We start from the raw sequence: 13,580 nt of genomic DNA on the forward strand, positions 1-13,580 counted from the left end.
TTAATGGTATTTGGGGAAGGAGGAGGAGCAAAGATATATTCTCGGGATTCTAGAGTAGGAAAAGTGAATTTTCCATGAGTAGCCAGTTTCCCTTATTGATGGATGTTTCCATTTGTGGCTTCCTTGTAAAATATAAAACAGATAATGCTGAATAGATTTCCTTAATTGGTCCAAGGAAAACATTTCCTCAGCTGGGGCCATGCTTTTGGAGAGGATAGTATCCACTTCCCTTTGTTTTCAAACACTCCTGGGAAGTTGGAGAATTGGCACACCTGAGGTCTGGGGGACCACTTCTTGCTTGACTGGATTTGTGGATTTCTTGGGCATTAATACCCTTTGAAGAACACAGAAGCTGAATGACAGATCTGCCTTTGCAAACAGAGGAGACTCCCTAGATGGTTGAAAAGCTGGTTGGGGTCCCACAGAGCAGGCAGCGAAGGCACAGAAGCAGCCAAGGAGAGGAAGAAGTTATGGGGGCCAGCACTGTGCCAACGCAGGGCTCCGAAACCCTCGGAGGATTGCCCAGGGACTGGAGTCACCGGCATCCTTCAATTTAACAAAATATGCATATGCTCTTCTTAAGGGCACAATTCACTCATTCATTCATTCACCTGATATCCACTGAGCACCTAGCATGAGCTGGGCTTCCACAGTGAACAGCTGGACAGGTCCAGGGAGCTTTCGGTCTGAGGGATAAAAGGAACATAAAGGGAGGTGGAATGAGTATGTGTGCAAGTACATGAATGAGAAGTCTTAAGAAAATGTGTTATGAAGATGATAAATCGGGTAATGTGACTGTCAGGCGGGAAGTGATATTAGACCCCATAGTTAGAAGAGACTCTGCCAGGAGGTGAACTTTTATTTATTTTATTTTTTTAAAGATTTATTTATTTATACATACAAGAATGGGGGTGAAGACCAGAGGTGTGGGGGTGAGAGGATTCACCAGAGACAGAGTGGGGAACAGAACAGGCAGACTGACTGAAATACACTGCTGAGGGGAGCAGCGGGCACGTCAGGAGAGGTCTGCTGTGCCATGTGGGTTGCTCCCTGGCCGGCCAGGGATCAAACTTGTTCTGCAGAGTCTGTGGACAGCTTCACAGTGTTGTGCTTAACTCCTTGTGCCACCAGGGAGGCCCAGGAGGTGGCCTTTTAAAGCTGAGATCTGAATAGTAAAGAATCAGTCAAAGGAGGATGGGGAGGAAGTCTGGGGTGTCGAGAGGTAGGAGCTTGGTGCATGAACTCGGAATTCTGTATGGCTTGAGCAGGGGTAATAAGTAAGGCTCTGGGGTTGGCAAGGATAGACTGTGAAGGGCCTCATCAGCCGTGGGCAGGGGTGTTGTCTAATTCTAACAAAGCATTCCTCAACTGCAGTGCTCTAGGCCTTTGGACTGGACAATCTTTTGTCAGGAACTGTCCTGTGCACCATAGGATGTTTAATCTCCAAGCAGGAGATGCCAGTAGAACTTTTCCTCTTCAAAGCCATGGCAACCAAAATGTCAGTAGACATTTCCCAGTGTCCCTGGGGCCATAACCAGCCCTGCTGAGAGCCGCTGCTCTAAGAGAAATGGGAACTCAGTGGTGAGTCATGCAGGCAGGCAGCAAGGGAGGCTCTAGGAGGGTCTGGGCATCCCATGCCTGCCACCTCATTCACCTGCTCAGGCTTTGCTGCCTACTGCATGTTAAGGCCATTTGCTGCTAGAATTTTCTTATGGGGAGTTTGCCTCACAGACTTCTGATCATGAATACCTCGGTTCACACAGTCTGCCTTACTATCCTCACTCCCCTCCCCTGTCACTCTTCCGTGAATTCTGTGGCTATATAATGCTGAATATAAGGGTAAAGCTGCAATAGTTTGGGCAACATTTTTCATTGACTTATATTCATTGATTTTATTTTTGCCACTGCTCTCCTTTATACTGTTTGACCCTTTTTTCCTTCCCTTCCTTCTAAACTTCAGAAACCTCACCTCATTTATTTTTTTTAAAGATTTATTTATTTATTTATTTATTTATTTATGCATACAAGAGCTAGGGTACAGGCCAGAGATGTGGGGAGTGAGAGGATTCACCAGAGACAGAGTGGGGAACAGAACAGGCAGACTGACGAAATACACTGCTGAGGGGAGCAGCGGGCGAGTCAGGAGAGGTCTGCCCCTACCATGTGGGTCACCTCCCTGGCTGGCGGGGATCTAACTCGTGCTCTGCAGCCTTTGCAGGCTGCAGACAGCTGCACAGTGCTGTGCTTAACCCCTTGCACAACCAGGGAGGCCCTCTCTCTGATCTTTCTTATTAACTTTTTAAAATTTTCTTACATCATTGTTCATTTTTGTGCCATATTTGATTTCTCCCCACAGGTGTAATCCCCATAATTCTCCCACCACCATGGCGCCGGTGAACAACCACCATAAACCCAGATTGCTTTGCAAAATGGCTGTGCCAGTTTACATGCTGACCAGCAGTGTGGTAGAGTTCCTCCTCCACATCCTCTCCAGTGCTAGCTGTTGGGGGTCCTTTTAACATGTGTGTAGGTGTCAGTCTACAACATCTTTATCACTGACGTCATAAAATGTGTTGCCAATGTTTGCTTCTATGTATTTTATCGTTGTGGGTCTTACATCTAAGTCTTTAGTTTATATCGAGCTGTTTTTATGTCTGGAGTTAGAGAGTGATCCACCCTCCTCCTTCACATGTCACTGTCCGGTTCTATTGAAGAGTTTCTCCTTTTTCCACTATAGAACTATAGCTCCTTTGTCATAAATTAAACATTGATATACGAGTAGACTTATTCCCTTCCATTGATCTATGTGCCTATGTTGTTCTAGTACCATAGTGGAGTTCAGTTTCTGCTGTTCTATCGTATAATGTAATGTCAGGGAATATGATGCGTCCATTTCTCTTCTTTCTTCCCTCAGGATTGCTTTAGCTATTGAGGGCTTTTTTTAGGGTCCATATAACTTTACTATGTTTGTTCTATTTCCTTGAAGAATATTGTTGGGATTTTAATGGCGATTGAGTTTAAATCTATATATCATTTTTGATAGAATAGTCATTTTCACTATACAGATTCTCCCCATCCATGAGCATGGAATGTCTTTCCATTTCTTTATGTCTTATTTTCTATCCTTTACTAGAGTCTTGTAGTTTTCGTTATACAAATCCATCAATTCCTTAGTTAGGTTAATTCCCAGGTATTTGAACTTTGGGGATGCAATTGTGAGCAGAATTATTTTCTTAATTGTTTTTTTCTCTTTCTCATTATTTTATATAAAAATGCAACAGAATTTTGTATGTTGATATTGAAACTTGCCACTTTGTTGTTTGTTGTTTCTAATAGTTTTTTTTTTTTTTGGTGTGGAATCTTTAGGATTTTCTACATATAGTATATCATAATATCTGCAACTAATGATTATTTCACGTATTTTCCAGCTTCAATCCTATTTTTTTCCCTGTTATTGCCTAATTACTCTAACTAAAATCTATAGTACTAAATTAAACAGAAGTGCTGACATTGGAATCTTTTCTTACTCCTGATCTGAAAGGAAACACTTTCAGTTTTTCATCATTCAGCGTTCTGTTACCTGTGCTATGTGGCCTTTATTATGCTGAGGTTGGTTTCTTCTATTTGACATTCTCATGTTCTGTGAAACTGCCCTGCGTGTCATCCTGCTAGCCCATTAGAAGGCAGGCAGAGATCTTGTCTCTCACACTCACCCTTGGGGAACCAGCCCCTTGGACAGTATCCAGCTCCCAGCCACTGCTTACCTAATGGAAGAAGACCTGGTCCTGCTTGGAGCCCGCCTGGAGTCACAGGATGACACTGAGCGGACACAGTGGGCCAGTCAGTGGGCACCTCCCTGCTGCCATGGGAGGTGCTCAGGCAGTCCAGAGCCAAGGTAGGCTGCAGATGCTGGGGGTCCTCCCAGCCAGGAGTGGCCCCAGAAATCATGAAAGCAAGTGGTAGAGACGTCCCCATTTCTCCATGACGCCTCAAGAGAGGTCCATGCAGTCTCCAGTGCCCCAGTTGCATCATACCTCAGTCACCCAGAACTGAATCTTCCTTCTTAGCTTCTCCCAGTCACCTGTCCTTTCTGGATTCATCACTTGGATTCATTTCCTGGGACTCCTGTAATAGAACACCACAAGCTACTGGCTTAAAACCTGAGAGCTATATTCTCCCACAGCTCTGGAGGTCAGCAACGTGAGCCAAGGTGCTGTGAGGCATGGTGCTGGTGCCCCATTCCCTCTGAGGACAGATCCTTTCCTCATCCCTCCCAGTTGCTGGTGGCTGTGGCCTTCCTCAGAGTTCCGTCCTTGCAGCCATATCTCTCCATTCTCTCTCTCCGTCACATCTTTTTTTTCCCTTTTCTGTGTCTTCTCCCCTTTCTATCTGAGGACACTGGTCATTGGATTCAGGACCCATCCAGGTAATCCAGGATGATCTCAACATCCTTACGCCTGCAAAGATCCTTTCCCAAAGTGAGCTAATAGTCACTGGTCCCAGAGATTTGGATTTGGACATGTCTTTTTTTAGTGGCGGGGAGGGGCACCATTCAACCTGCCCTAAAATACTGCTGGCACTCAAATCTCAGGGTTGGCTGCTGGGACACCCCAGCTTGAGGCGGTGCCGTTAGGAATCCATACCCCCAGTCTGAACCTTGAGAGTTCTGTGTCTGAAGCAAGCAGGTGGGCGCGATGGTTTTCTGGTGCCTTCTTCCACTGATGATCTGTGGTAACTGGGTTCCTGTTGCTTCTTGGCTATAGGTGGGGTGCAGTGTGGAGAGAGTAGAGGCATAGGACCCCATCAGGTGGCAGCAGGGGGTGGAGACCCAGCTGTTCTGGGGCAGGAGAATTCCCTGGTGGCTCAAACCAAGAGGCACTTGATCAAGTAGCAGAGGGGTGACTGATCCTCACCATTTGGAGAGCCAGGAAAAAAGTAATTACCGTTCGTGCCTGAATACAAAGGAAGTATTTAAGGGCAATACACCCCCAATCAGGAGTGCCTTTACTTCTGTGTACTTGGCTGGGAATATAGGCTTATTTTTTGCGTGGTCCTGAGTGAGGGGCGGAGGGTGACTCACTAGGGCCGTGTCTGAAGGGCACGATGGGGAGCCTACAAGGAAAGGGATGTCACCACGCCTGTCTGTTCATCCACAGCTGAGTGGGCTGCTCCAAGTGTGCGTGCGAACAGGAAACGAGACCCAGGCCAAGTTCACCTCCGTGGAGCTGCTCAGGGAATATATTTCGGTAAGAAAGCAACGGTGCAGGAGGGGGTGGGTTAACTCTGAGATCTGGTCTGTTTAATTCTGAAAGGGATCTTTTTAAAAACTGAAATCTGACCCCAGAATTGCTCTTCTTAAGACCTATATTTATCAGATATTCTGAAGTCCTTGATGTTGTGTGAGTTCATTTTGCAAAAAAATTTCCTCAAGGGTTTTTGTGCACCGAAAAGAGAATTCAGTGGTTTACCTGAGTTTCTAAAAGTAAATGTTTGATTGATTAAAATGGTAAATTGAAATAAAAACAGTCTAACTCTTCTTAAAAGCCTTTAAGTTCAACTTACAAATCTTACTATGCTTGGAAAAGAAGTGTAGCCAATTCTAGCAATTGATTTTTAAGGGCCTTTGAATTGTGTTTGGACCCATTTACAAACTTAATTAAACACTTTTAAAGCATTTTAAACTGCATTTTAAAATTTAATACATCCCATTTCCTCTTTAAGTACCTTGATTATCTGATTCAACAAACAAACTTTCCTGAGGTTCTATAAATCTGATAAATTAAACATCAATAGAGTTTTAAGGTCACATAACAATGCCAATACTGTATATAACAGTAGCTTCTAACTTAAAGTGGTGTTTAAGTCAATTATTCAATGATACATTTTAACTTAGAATCACAAGCTCAAATATTGTTGTGATTTTCTTTCTGTTAAATATTTTTACTATTAATTTTAAAGTTTATAGGAGTTAACAATACTGCCTAGGAAGACAACTATTTTCTCAGCTGTTTGTGGTTTCTAATTGGCCAGTGATTTCAGGCTGGTCAGTGTCCCCCGACAGGACACACCAGTACCCTGTTCTCACGGCGAACAGGGACTTCGGAAACTCAGAGAATGGTTTGGCTTCCAATGTCATCTAGTTGCTCTGCTCTTTAATTAAACTTTGCTTTTCTTGGGTTCTTAGGAAACTTAAATGTCTTTTCCATGTAACACTAAAGACCTCTGAACTAGACATCCTGCTCCTTGTCATTTCGCCACTTGTAGAGCCTTTCTGACTTTTGCAAATAATGACATCATATCTGATAATTCTGCAAATCTCAAGGCTTGGTCTAAATTTGTCACAGAGCTTCAAGGTCACACTGCTGACCTTGCCCAGACACACAGGTGCTAGTGAACTATTCCTGATAGTTGTACAACCTGATAGTTCACAGAACTCTAGCCACGAGACTCTCGTTCACCTTCTCAAAGTACCCAAGCTCATCTTCATTGCAGGGCCTTTGTACTAGCTCTGGACGCTAATCTTTTTGTACCAGTGCTCATCCTGGATGTCTCCTTATTATCGATGCCTTCCCCAACCCTTGCGTTGCTTTTATTTCCCCAGTGCTCGTGTCTATCACACACATTCTATGTTCTATTGTAATATATTGTTTATTATCCTCATGTCTGATTTTTCTTGTTTATTACTTGACTTGCCCCACTGGCATGTGAGTTTCTTGACTATAGTCCTTATTGGTCTAGTTCACCATCGTGGGCACTTAGGATTGTACAATGAATGAAAGAATGAAATAAACATAAGAGCAAATGACTATTGAATCTTCTGCTTTCCAGGCCTGTATTCCTGAATGCACTAATCCCCTCAAAGTGGGGAGCTGTCCCCAAGACTGGCCCAGTCGAGGGGAGATAACATTCAGAGACTATCAGATGAGATACAGAGATGACACTCCTCTTGTTCTCAGCGGGCTGAACTTGAACATCCAAAGTGGGCAGACGGTGGGGATTGTCGGAAGAACAGGTTCTGGTGAGTGAAGCTTCTGATTTGGCTTCTTTCTGGTTGTTTTCTTTGTATTTCCCCTGGGGGTGCTAGTTAAGCCACACTGGAGGGTGCTGTGTGTGTGGTGAGATGACTGGTTTTCCTCTCTCAAATCTCCTTCTCGCCTTACTGTAAATTAGGATTTCAGTTGAATGGGTGTGTTGAGTTGGAAGCAAACACATCAATTTTTTTTTTTAAGATTTATTTATTTTTATACAGGAACTGAGGTACAGGCTAGGGGTTTGGGAGGGTGAGAGGATTCACCAGAGACAGAGCAGGGAACAGAACAGGCAGATGGACCGAACTACACTGCTGGCAGGAGCAGCGGCGAGACAGGAGAGGGCTGCTGCTGCCATGCGGGTATTTCCCTGAATGGCTGGGAATCAAACTGGAGCTGCAGAGGCTGCGGACAGCTTCACAGAGCTGTGCTCAACCCACTGCGTCACCAGGGAGGCCAAATGAGAAGCATTCTGGTGAAAGGAGGCCCAGAGGAGGAGGAGGCGTGTGTTAAGGGCCCCTATGGGGTGGGCAGGTTAACTCTGCTAGGGCAGCCCAGCCGAGGCCCCCAACAGAGTGAGGCCCTTGCATCTGTAGGGCCATTCAGAAAGCAATTTTCACAGCATTAAAAATCCCCTTGATGGGCCTCCTTGGTGGCACAGGGGTTAAAGTCAGCACTATTAAGCTGTCGCTAAACTCTGCAGGACGAGTTCGATCCCCTGCCTGCCAGGGAGCAACTCACATGGTGCAGCAGACCTTTCCTGTCTTTCCCGCTGCTCCCCTCAGCAGTGTATTTCAGTACATCTGCCTGTTCTGCTCCCCACTCTGTCTCTGGTGAATCCTCTCACCGCCTCCCGCCACCACAACTCTGGCCTGTACCCCAGCTCTTGCATGCATGCATAAATAAATCTTTAAAAAAAAAATTCCCCTTGACTATGAGCCTGGATATGATGGAAGTACAGACTGATGTTTGATTTGCTGCTCCTGCTTTTATTGTTCCCAGGAAAGTCTTCTCTGGGAATGGCCTTGTTTCGTCTGGTGGAGCCAGCTGGCGGCACCATCTTCATCGATGAGGTGGATATCTGCACCGTGGGTTTGGAAGACCTCAGAACCAAGCTAACTGTGATCCCCCAGGACCCTGTCCTGTTTGTAGGTACAGTAAGGTAGCTGTTTTGATCGTTGTGCATTCCTATTTTTGGATAGTGAAATCAGATTGACCAGGAACTTTGTGCCACTCAGGGTTGGCCTGGGGCTGTTTTGTCTAGGGCAGAGGCATTGAAAGTGCTCCCAGACACTGGCTGCCTGTGCCAGCCTGGGAAGGAGCTGGGACTGGGATCCTGAGCATGACTTGTAGTTTATGAACCACATTACTAGCAAGCAAGGTATTCAAGCAAGCTGAGCAAGTGTCCCAGTTAGCCCTGGAAAGTCCTGGTGTACAGCCCCTCAGGTTTAGCAATGGCCACTCTCAAAAGTACCCCAGTTTGCACAACAAAACAAATGGTTATCTTACATTTGGATATCCTACTGTTAGGAAGTGCGTGAGTTCATTCCCACTAAGACGGGAAGAGGAAATTTACATACAAGAACTTCAGATAGAAGCTGCAGTTCTTACAGGGCTCAAGATCTGATGTCAAGGCACAAGACACAATATCTTTCCCCCTTAGTCCAGCACAGTGACTGCCCCTCTGGTGGACATTTCTCCCACTGAACACCCAATGAAGGAGAGGGCTGTATTTACAGTTGCATGAAAAACACTTCTTGAAATGCCAATCTCCCTCCTGACAAGAGACCCTCACCCTCCGCAAGACCCTGGCAGCTGTAGATCTGCGTCTTGATTGTTGGGAGTGAATGAATGATAGATTGAATGGCTCATGCTCCTACTCTCTCTGCCAAGAACTTGCATAAGGTTAAATCCAAGTGGCTACTGAGAGGATTAGATGCATCTTCCTGAGCACCCAGCTTAGTGCTACCTCTCGGCAGATGTCACATTTCTCTGCCTGCCACCCTAGTCTCTGCTCCATCACAGCATTGTGGGTTCTTGGTCTCATGGCCTGAGGGTGCTATTTTGTGGACCATCGTCCTGGGCTGGGCACTGATCATGGAGCCTTGGGCCCCTCCTGGCCTTCCCACATGCCGTGGACACCTGCTGCCCCCATCCTCTCTGCCTCAGAAATCCAGCTTCATCTCCTTTTATTCTTTGCAGGTACAACTTGGATCCCTTTGAGAGTTACACAGATGAGATGCTTTGGGAGGTCCTGGAGAGAACATTCATGAGAGACACAGTAGGTCTCGGGGGCGGTCCAGCATGAGTCCACTTCCCAGCACCCGGGCTCCAGATACCTGGCCTGGGTTCAACAAGCACCTTGGCCAGGTTTATTTGTGGGCACCAGACACATGTAGGGGAACATAATCCATATTGACTATTATTAATAGCAATAATAGATAACATTTATTTGGCTTCTGCCATTTTCTGGCCAGAGCTCTACACGCATCATCTCTCATGGTCCCCCCGACAACCTCTGAGGTTCGTCCTCCTACTCCCACTATTAGGGATGAGGAAATTAAGACTCAGAAAGTACAAGCACAGGTTAGTGAGCGGCAGAATGAGCAGATGAGTGCCCTCTAGCTCTGGCAAGAGCCTCATTGGCTTACCAGGACAGAAGCCACAGGAAGGTGAGGGGCTGTGGCTCCCTCGGGGTGTGACTAGAGTGGGCTGAACTCTCTGTGAGCCGGGCTTTGCCTGTAAGAGCCGCACCTGGGTCAGCAGGTGAGCATGGCCGCCTCTGCAGCCCAGAGGGGATTTTTCCCACAGAACCTGCCTTGGTGCGGAAGTGAGCATCGCCCGAGGTTGCTTAGATTTATGCTACTAAATCAGACCCCGTCTTTCCTTGTTGACCAGAGAACTCACCCTCCCATCCCAGTTTTGCCCATGGAAATGGGACCCTGGGCGCCATTGTCACTTGCCAATGTTTCCCTGGAGCCACGTGTGCATCCATTGTGCTCGCTTGGCGTGGTGTCTGCGGGATTCGTGACTCATACTGTGATTTTAAATTATCAATGTCTGCCTACTCCCTGGTCTTTCCCTGGTGCCTGTTTACAATATTGAAATGACTGTTGTTTTGCCCTTTCTTTTCCACAGTAAAATAAAACCTGCTGATGAATGCAAGAGAAGGGGGCAATCAATACAGACGATGCAGGACAGTTTTATAGATCATCAGCATAAATGTGGCATTTTCTGTGTTTTATAGATAATGAAACTCCCGGAAAAATTACAGGCAGAAGTCACAGAAAATGGAGAAAACTTCTCAGTAGGGGAGCGTCAGCTGCTTTGTATGGCCCGAGCGCTTCTCCGTAATTCAAAAGTAAGGAAACAGCACCGAGAATGGATTGGTCAAATTTGGATATCTCCCGTGGCACCACTCAATTCGGGAGGTAGAGCCACGCGTTTGTCTTTCAGCAAAGCGAGAGCAATTGAGCCATTTGAGAACCGATCGCTTTATCTTAAGACAAAGATGTGAGGGCTAAAAATTGAAAAATAACAGCCATTTATATAGCAATAGCACCTGCCTCCCCCAGGACTCCCCCTGGGAGGGCGTGCTTCCACATTCTCTCTGTCCTCCTAAGTGGTTTGAGTTTGAGAAATCTGCCTCTCCAATTTTTCCCTTTCTTCCTGAACAATTCTGAGTTCTGATAAACAATACCCGGGACAGGAAGGAAGGCCATGAAAAAGCTAGGATACAAGAATTCTAAAATTCTGCTCATTTTTCTTGGTGACTTACCCATCCTTGCTTATGGATTTTAAGGAAGGGATAACTATAGCTTTAGAGACCCCATTCTCAGAACCCCAACTGAAGTGGAACCCATTATATGCATGCTCGTCACAGCTCCCTGCAGGAAGGGGAGCCAGGCGCATTTGGCGCCCTCTGTGGCACTAAGCATGATAGGTAGTTTATGTGTTGTCTTGGCACTTCATGTTCTTAAGCAAAAATCCCCTGTCTAGATGAGGAAACGGCGTCTTGGGGGAAGGTAGGTAATTCGGCCAAGGTCAAACGGTGTCAGGGCTGAGAGCTCAAGCTGACTTGGAAACTAGCTCTGTTATTAGCAAAATAATGCCCCTCCAAACACGCCCAGGTCCTGATAGCCCAAAGCTGTGGCTATGTCACCTTACAGGGGAGCCGGGGCTTGGCATATGTGAGAAGGTTAAGTGTCTCTAGAAGGGGAGAGCACCTTGGACTCTCTGAGTGGGCCCAGGTCTTTATGGAGTGACACAGGAATGTCAAAGGGGAGATATCATGATGGAATTAGATGCTAGAGCAACATCAGGAATGGACCATGAGCTAAAGCATCAGGCAGCCTCTAGAAGCTAGAAAAAGCAAGGAAACCTAGAATCTGCAAAATGTGGCCCTGATAGTACCTTAACTTTAGGTCTTCTGACTTCCAGAATGGTAAGATGATAAATTTCTGTTGTGCTGAACCTCTAAATTTGAGCTAATTTGTTACAGCAGCAGTATGAAGTGAATAAAAGTGCTGCTTCATCTTAGCACAGTACATAAAACACAAAATGCATAAATCCTACTAGTTTATAGGGTTAGAATGAGCCACTGAAGAAGAGAAGTAAAGACTACACAGCTTTATTCCTCCAGCAAGTCCTTTCAAGGAGGAGAAAGTGGTGTGACATGAGTTTTATTTTGCTGTTCTTTTTCTCACTTTTTGAACTGGATATTTAGCTCATTAGTGCTCAGTCTTCCTAATTTCTTTTTGTAATTAATGGAGGTAAGGCTATAAATTTCCCTCTGGGCACAGCTTTGGCTTTGTGTGATTTTTTTTCACAACATCCTTTCCTACAGATCATTCTCCTTGATGAAGCCACTGCCTCCATGGACTCTAAGACGGACACCCATGTTCAGAATACTATCAAAGACGCCTTCAAAGGCTGCACGGTGTTGACCATCGCCCACCGACTCAACACGGTCCTCAATTGTGACCTCGTCTTAGTCATGGAAAATGGAAAGGTTCGTCTCACCTCTCCAGGTGCTTTAATGGCTTGAGCTCTGTGGGGGATGGATACTTTCTGACAATTTCAACTCTTCTTCTGTTTCAGGTGGTGGAGTTTGACAAGCCTGAAGTCCTTGCTGAGAAGCCAGATTCTGCATTTGCGATGTTGCTAGCAGCAGAAAACAAAGTCCGATTATAAAGACCACATCAGCTGATTTTAGAGGGGGAAGATGCATGAAATAAGTGGGATGAGGGGGAGGGGCTGTCATCTCAGCAGGCAGCCCTGTCCACGGGATCCTGTACCCCCACAGAACTGGGGGAGCTGGTAGCTTCCCTGCCCCCCAGCCCTTGCCGCCTGGCCTCTCTTAATGGGCTTGGAGTTGGTCCTGGGTGATGAACAGATGTGGATGAAGCTAGTGGACTAAAAAACTGCCCCTTACCTTCTCAAACCTCATGGTCCCTCATGTATCCCCATCAACACCACCTCAGGGCCTGAGAATGGAAACATTTGACTTTTAGTTAAAACCCTGTCAAAGTAAATTGAGTGGGGAAAATGCCCAAGGATGGAGTTTGTCAAGCTTTCCTTGTCCTGTTATCAGAAAGAAAAAGAGCAGAGTATCCTGTTTAACTCTTATTCACTTCTACTTTGTGTGTGTGACAAGTAGTAACTACACAGATTTGTAGCATGAAAGAATGATTACAGTGTTTGGCCAAAAAAAAATTAAAAAATCATATTGTATATTCCTTTTGATCTATTAGAATAAGCAAGGAAACAAAATGTTGGCAGTGGAAAATAAAGTGACATCTTTATATCTTCTATATTTGTCATTACAATGTCGCAGGAAATTAAACTACAGTGAAATGTTCCCTTGCAATTATTTTACTGAAGATATTCCAGTTTCTGTTGTTTCCTTTCACAGACCCTCATTGCTTTCTTCACTGACTTAATAATCACCCCCAAAGTGTTTCCCCAATAAAAGGCTTTCTTTTCAACCTCAAGCTTTGCTATGCTGAGGCAGTAGAGATGTATTTCCAGTAGCACAGGAGTGAGTGCTGCTAATTCATGGTGGCATTTGAAAAAGAAAAGAGAAAATTCTATGGACTCTGGTGCAGCATTTGCTAAGGGTGCACCGCCTTAGCAAGTCTGCTGTTGTTGGTTTCTGGCCTGACCTCCCAGCCTGCAGGCTGAGCTCTGGGTGCTTGCCCCACATGGCAGCCAGATCTGTCAATCCTCACTGGGCACAGAAACCCATGCCAGCTGGGTGGGGGGAGGGGTGCTTTATTTTCTATCAACTCATTGCCAGTCAGACTGTCCATGGTTTTGGGAAGATGTTTCCTGAGGACATGGGACAGCCAAGGCTACCAGGATCTTTGTGGCTCATTCAGATCCATCACCTCCCACCAGCTGTTTCAGCTCACACTGCCCTGGGCATGTACTGTCCAGAAGAGAACACCAAGGCCCATGGTGACAGCTGGTGAGGCCCTGTGATAAGTCAGGCTAAATGAAGTTTTGCATTTTTATGAGAACAATTTCACTGAGACGTCATATCACCTCATG

At 45.8% G+C, this 13,580-nt stretch overlaps 1 protein-coding gene across 10 annotated transcripts in view; it reads left to right on the plus strand.

Moving 5' to 3' along the window:
- Nucleotides 1-13,008, plus strand: part of ABCC12 (ATP binding cassette subfamily C member 12) — a 78,703-nt gene extending 65,695 nt beyond the window's left edge. For 9 of the 10 annotated variants that reach the window (XM_037516309.2, XM_037516308.2, XM_037516307.2 and 6 more), the window contains 7 exons: nucleotides 5,157-5,246; nucleotides 6,829-7,018; nucleotides 8,031-8,190; nucleotides 9,231-9,309; nucleotides 10,276-10,389; nucleotides 11,875-12,039; nucleotides 12,129-13,008. In XM_037516309.2, the coding sequence (XP_037372206.1) occupies nucleotides 5,157-5,246; nucleotides 6,829-7,018; nucleotides 8,031-8,190; nucleotides 9,231-9,309; nucleotides 10,276-10,389; nucleotides 11,875-12,039; nucleotides 12,129-12,221 (891 nt within the window). In that variant the 3' untranslated portion in view covers nucleotides 12,222-13,008. Of the gene's footprint in view, nucleotides 1-5,156; nucleotides 5,247-6,828; nucleotides 7,019-8,030; nucleotides 8,191-9,230; nucleotides 9,310-10,275; nucleotides 10,390-11,874; nucleotides 12,040-12,128 lie in introns of those variants that run through there. The other variant, XM_037516316.2, reaches the window with a different exon arrangement.
- The last annotated feature ends 572 nt before the right edge of the window (nucleotides 13,009-13,580 follow it).

This window comes from Talpa occidentalis, unplaced genomic scaffold (assembly GCF_014898055.3).
Source record: "Talpa occidentalis isolate TD23 unplaced genomic scaffold, MPIMG_talOcc4v2.1 talOcc4.17, whole genome shotgun sequence".
NCBI classification, from domain to species: domain Eukaryota; kingdom Metazoa; phylum Chordata; class Mammalia; order Eulipotyphla; family Talpidae; genus Talpa; species Talpa occidentalis.